We start from the raw sequence: 5,888 nt of genomic DNA, 5'->3' as shown, positions 1-5,888 counted from the left end.
GTGTAGGGCAGCGCCAATTAAACTCTTTTTAAAAAATATTTTATTTATTATTTTTATTTTATGTGTATGCATGTATCGCCTGCATGTAGGTAAGTGCACCTGTGTTGTGCAATGCCCAGAAGAGGCTGTCGGATCCCCTGGAACTGGAGTTACAAACAGTTGTTAGCTGCCATGTGGGTACTGGGATTCGAACCCGGATCTTCTGCAAGAACAGTCAGTGTTCTTAACCACTGAGCCATCTCTTCAGCCCAGACTCTGGCTTATGTTTTAATGAAGAATTATTTGAAGATTCCTTGAGGTCTCAGTAGAGGTGCTTGTGTATATCAGGGATTTGTTTTATAAAACAATGGGGCATACCAAAACAGAAAACAAAACTGTAAATACAGCCTCTATTAGCATTTGGGGACTATTCTTCCTGTTAGTTTTGTTTTGTTTTTTGGTGACGTTTGTGATAGTGCTGCCTTTTGAGGTTTTGATGTAATAGATTCTTTGAAATGACTTTCCTATGTGTCGTTCATTGATCTCTTAATAATAAGTAATGATATCTGGCTCATTAAGCATGTAATTATTACTATAAACTGACCAAATACAATTTCTTTAAAAATCCTTTATTATGTGCATTAGGGTCTCTGCAGAAGTCACATTCTGGAAACACATGGCTATCGTTAAACAAGATTTCTTTGAGAACTTCCTAGATGTATAAAACCCAAGGGCTGTATTTGGTCTTGGTCTGTTCTGGTAATCAACATTGTTTGTCAAGGGCGTGTTTGTCTCTTTGTGTTTATAACATTATACTTTCTGACTGGTTGACAGCAGTAGTCACAGATCTTCTTGAAGTGGTTTAAGTTAATCAGAAATGATCATAGGTCATGTAAGACATTTAATGACATCTTTTCTAAACTTGAAATGGCCTATGGAACCTTTGCTGTAGTGTTAGGGCCATAATTAAAGTGTGTTATCTTTAGGGTCTTTCAGCTCACATATCTATTCTGATTAGATTCCTGAAACAGAGAACCGTCCTCCTATTTCCTCCTTTACGTCCTTCATTTACAGCATGACAGAAATTTTCTGAGAATAATAATTTCAACTAAGAAAAATTCTGGAGTTAGGTGTGGTTGTGCATATTTGTAATCCCAACACTTGAGGAAGTTGAGGCAGGAGGATCACAACAAGTACAAGGCCAACTTGGGCTACAGAGTGGATCCCTGTCTCAGAAAGCAAAAATGATGGGGCTGGAGAGAAGGCTCAGTAGATAAGCAAACTGGCTCTTCTTGTGGAAGACCCTGGCTTGGTTCCCAGCACCCACATGGCAGCTAATGATCAGCCTGTTACTCCCATTCCAGGGTATCTAATGCTCCCTTCTGGTCTCTGCGGGCTTGCACATACATGGTACACCTACATACAAGCAAGCAAAACATTCATGCACATAAAAATAAATAAATAAATGAATAAATAAATAAATAAATAAATTTTATTTTTAGAAAGCAAGCAAGAAGAAAATTCTGGGAGAAAATGTTGCACTTACTGCTTTTAATGAGGACACTGAAATATTAAATACTGTGTGTTTTATAGTTCATTTTAGCTTTCCTTTGTCTAAAAGCTTGAACAATATCTTAGGGAATGGTATCTGATCTTCACTTGGAATTTTTGAAGATGGTTTTTAACCAGTGTAAGTATTTGGATAAAGGTAGTTGGTGACAGTTTCATTCTTAATTTGATAGTTTATAATTAAACGGACAGGAAGATAATAGCTTATGCATACTGAAGTTTGGAAATGTAAAATAGTCAAAAGAAGATAGAAAATAGACCTCATAATATAATAAATATTATGACCTAAATATAGACGCTGGGCATATCCATGTCACTCACAAGAAATATGTAGCCCAAGATTTTTGGAATACTAATTTAAAGCATTTTTAATATATTTATTTTGAGGGGTTGTACATGGCCATGTGCATCTGTGGAGGCCAGAGGACAACTTGTGGGAGTCAGTTCTCTCCTTCTACCATGTGTACCCTGGGGAATCAAACTCAGATTGTCAGGCTTAGCAACAAGTGCCTTTTCCCATGAGCTGGCTCACTAGCCTAGAGTACTAATTTTATTGAATACTGTATATGTTAGTTTTCTTGTTGCTGTGGTCAAATACCTGGCAAGAAGCAACTGAAGGGAGAAAAGATTTGTTTTGGCTCATGGTTTGAGCAATACAATCCATCATGATGGGGAGGCACGGTGGATCCATGGCAGCCAAAGTGTGCAGTAGCTGGTTACATTTACAGTCACAGGAAGCAGAGAGACCCAGAGGAACTGGAGCAAGCTGTAGTCCTCAAGACCTACCCCCAGTGGCCTGCTTTCTCCACCCCACACCTAGGTTCTGCAACCTTCCAGAACAGTGCCACCAACTGAGGAACAAATGAGCCCTCTGAGGACACTTCACTTCCAAACTGTAATAGTATTTAACATAGACTTTTACTGTAAAAGAGTGATTAAAAAGTAAAAACTGCTGACTATTGGTGTTTGATTGCTTAATTTTGAGCTCTGTTTGCAACATAGAATACCCTATATCACAAACCACTTTCTCATATTTATCAAGATAAAATACCTGCTGTTGTATCCAGGACTTCTTTTTGTAGCTAGGATATTTAGACAGACATGTTCTTTTTCTTTTTTTACATTTATTTATGTATTATGTATTTTATTTATTTTGTGTGTGTGCACATGTGTGAGTGTGTATGTATGGAGGTCAGAGGACAACTTACAGGAGTTTGCTTTCTCCTTCTCTACCATGTGTGTTCCAGGGATGGAGCTCAGGTTGCCAGGCTTGGCAGCAAGCACTCTACCCCCAAGCTGTCTCACTGGCTCCAGACATTTTCTTTATATCACCATTTCATGTATCAGTGTAGAATATAAAATCATGAGTCAGCAGAAGTGTAGTTGTAGATCTGTGTAGCTGCTGATATAGATTGAACGAATGCTAAATCTGTAAATGACATGAATCTGCTGAGCTTTTATCCTTGTTTTTTGTTCTTTATGATTAATGAATTGAAATTCACAGAATTAATTTAACTCAGAATCAGCCTTGGTTTTCACAAGGAATAGAAATTGTACAGTAGGACATGTCAGAAGTCTTTTTGCAGAATTTAAATTGGTATCCTCTTTTTATTACAGATTGTGAAAATCTCAAATAAAGCAAGCTTTTGGATAAGTGTGGAAATTTAATTTCCATTCAAACTTCTCTGAATGCTATTAGGTATGTATTTTAGATTACTGTTGGGAAACTAAACCTGTCTTCTTGTCATACTTTGTTCAGATTGCATCTTTCTTCAGCAACAATGTAGACTACTTCATTGCTTCACTTAGCTATGGGCCTAAGGCAGCCAGTGGATTCACTAGCCCTCTTTCAGCTGAATGCATGCTACAGTATAAGAAGAAAGCTGCGGCCTACATGAAGGCTTTGAGAAAGGTTTGTGAGCTGCTACTAGCATGTATTTATTTATTTTGAGTTGGGTGGTGTATCACAGTATGAATGTGGGGGTCAGAGGGCAACTTGCCAGAGCTGTCCTCTCCTTCTACCATACGGGGCTCAGGGATTGAGCTCAGATCCTTGGGCTTGTCGGGAAGCACCTTTACCTGTTGAGCCATCTTGCCAGCCTAGCTGCTAGCATTTAACTCAGAGGAAGCATGAGTAATTTGAAACTGGCAAGAGTTGTGGAGTGGTCCATATTTAGGTTTTATACAGTGTGGGACTCCAGGTCTTTGGTGGGCATTGGGGGACGGTGCTTAGAGAAGAGGTGACAGAAACCTTAACCAATGAGTAACTTTGCTTATATTCATAGGCCACATGAACTCATGTTCCCAATGGCTGGTGAGTGCCTGGGGTAAGGTCATCCAGCAGGCAATAAATGAAACTTCAGAAAACCTGAAACTTGTAGAAACAGAAAAAATAATGAAATATGTTTATAATTTTTTTCCAAATAGAGTAAGAATATGTGGACACTGGAAAAAAAAATAGAAAATACAGCAGAACATCAAGAAAATTATATTACCAAAAATCCCATCACCTAAATGTGACTATGAACCTTTTTAGAATGTATGCCAAAAATTAATGTATATAATCACATGCACATACACAGCCTATAAAGTCCAAAATGCACCTCTAGTTTGAATATGCTGCTTTAGAATCTTTTACTCTCTTACTTAATGCATTGGATGTATGTTCATATATATCTCTGTATAGTATGCATCTTAGCATAAATTGCTGTTATTAGTGATTACAGGCATGTCCTCTATGCCTAGCCAGCTGGTATTATTTTCATGCTTCTATAGCATTTCATTTTGTAAATGTGTAATATTTTAACCATTCTATTGCTGACAGATACATAAATTATTGCCCATTTTTCACTGTTATATACGGTGCTACAGTGAGTAAACTTTGTATTTTACTTTTTTCTTACTTTATAGAGTTTTAATTACAAAATACATATAAATATTCTTAGGTTAGATTAGAACATTCCAGGTACATTATCCTTAATTTCTGTTTCAATCCAGAGGTAACCATAGTTTCCAGCTTGGTGTGTATGCTCCAGGCTCCTTGAACACTTACAAATATCTCTATAAACCTTTTTCAATATATAGAATTCTTTCCTGTCTTTATTTTCTTAAACCCAAGTTTCATTATGCAATTTTCTTTTTTCATGTAGACTGTTTTAGTGCTCTGTCTGTGTCATTCTGTATGGGGCACCTACCATATTCCTCTTTAAGCACTGTATAGAATTTTACAATACAAATACTCTATGGTTCCTTAAGGTTTCTTTCATTGATGGACACTGAGAGGCCAGTTCTGGTTTTGCACTCTCATGGCACTACCATGGCCTTGTAAATGTCTTCTTGGACACATGGGTAGACTAAGAAGTAGAATGTTTGAAGCCATGTGGTTTGCACGTTTTAGTAGTTCCTGCTGAATAGTGTCTTCTCTGAAGGGAAGTCCTAGCATTGAGTGAGGCTGCCTAGCTCCCTAGATCTGCCTAATTGTTACATGCTTATGATTGGTCCCCCCAAATGGAGTTGATGATTCAAAGTCTATGAATGTTTCAAATGTTCCAGACTATACTTTAGGAATGTCACCTATTTATAGATTATGGAAGTCTCAGAGAGAAGGTCCTTATTGTTATTTTAATTTGCATCTCTGCTGACTAATGAGGAAGAGTAGCTTTTCATGGTTACTTTTGTTCTTCACTTCTCTTTTTAGGTCTTCTACCTAATTTTAAAAATTATTATTTATTTATCTTTATGTGTATGAGTGTTTGTCTGCTTGTATGTAAGTGCACCCATGCATTCAGTGCCCTCGCAGGCCAGAAGAGGGAAATGGATCCCCTGAAACTGGAGTTGAAGGTGGTTGTGAACTGTCGTATGGGTGCTGGGAACTGAACCCACATCCTCTGCAAGCCAGTGCTCTTAACTGCTGAACCATCTCTCCAGCCCCTCTGCTACCTATTTCTAAATAAATATTCCTAATTGGAATTGAAAAAGCTTCCTATATTTTAAAATTTTAGACTATCTTTTATTTATTGTTTGACGATTTCATACATGTATGCAATATATCTAGAACATATCCATCCCAACTCCCTCCTACTCCCCCTGGACACCTTCTATGGGGCTGGAGAGATGGCTCAGCAGTTAAGAACTCTGACTGCCCTTGCAGAGGACCTGGGTTCGATTCCCAGCACCCACATGGCATCATCCTTAACTCCAGTTCCAGGGGAATCCGAAGCCCTCTTCTGACCTCTGTGGCATTGCATGACATGGGTACGCTCACATACATACAGGCAATACACTCATACATATTAAAAAAAAAAAAAAACGCTTTGAGATTTAATCTACCCCAGTAAGAA

At 37.9% G+C, this 5,888-nt stretch overlaps 1 protein-coding gene across 1 annotated transcript in view; it reads left to right on the top strand.

Annotated features, from left to right (window-relative positions):
- The window catches only part of Ppp1r21 (protein phosphatase 1 regulatory subunit 21), a 79,460-nt gene that overhangs the window by 52,782 nt on the left and 20,790 nt on the right, over positions 1-5,888 (top strand). The window contains exon 15 of the mRNA XM_008823043.3: positions 3,308-3,460. Coding sequence (XP_008821265.1) covers positions 3,308-3,460 — 153 coding nt within the window. The remainder of the gene's footprint in view (positions 1-3,307; positions 3,461-5,888) is intronic.

The sequence above is a fragment of the Nannospalax galili genome, unplaced genomic scaffold (genome assembly GCF_000622305.1).
Source record: "Nannospalax galili isolate Female #2095 unplaced genomic scaffold, S.galili_v1.0 scaffold286, whole genome shotgun sequence".
NCBI lineage: Eukaryota > Metazoa > Chordata > Mammalia > Rodentia > Spalacidae > Nannospalax > Nannospalax galili.
The sequence above is the reverse complement of the archived record's forward strand: the minus strand, read 5'-3'. Positions and strand labels throughout refer to the sequence as shown.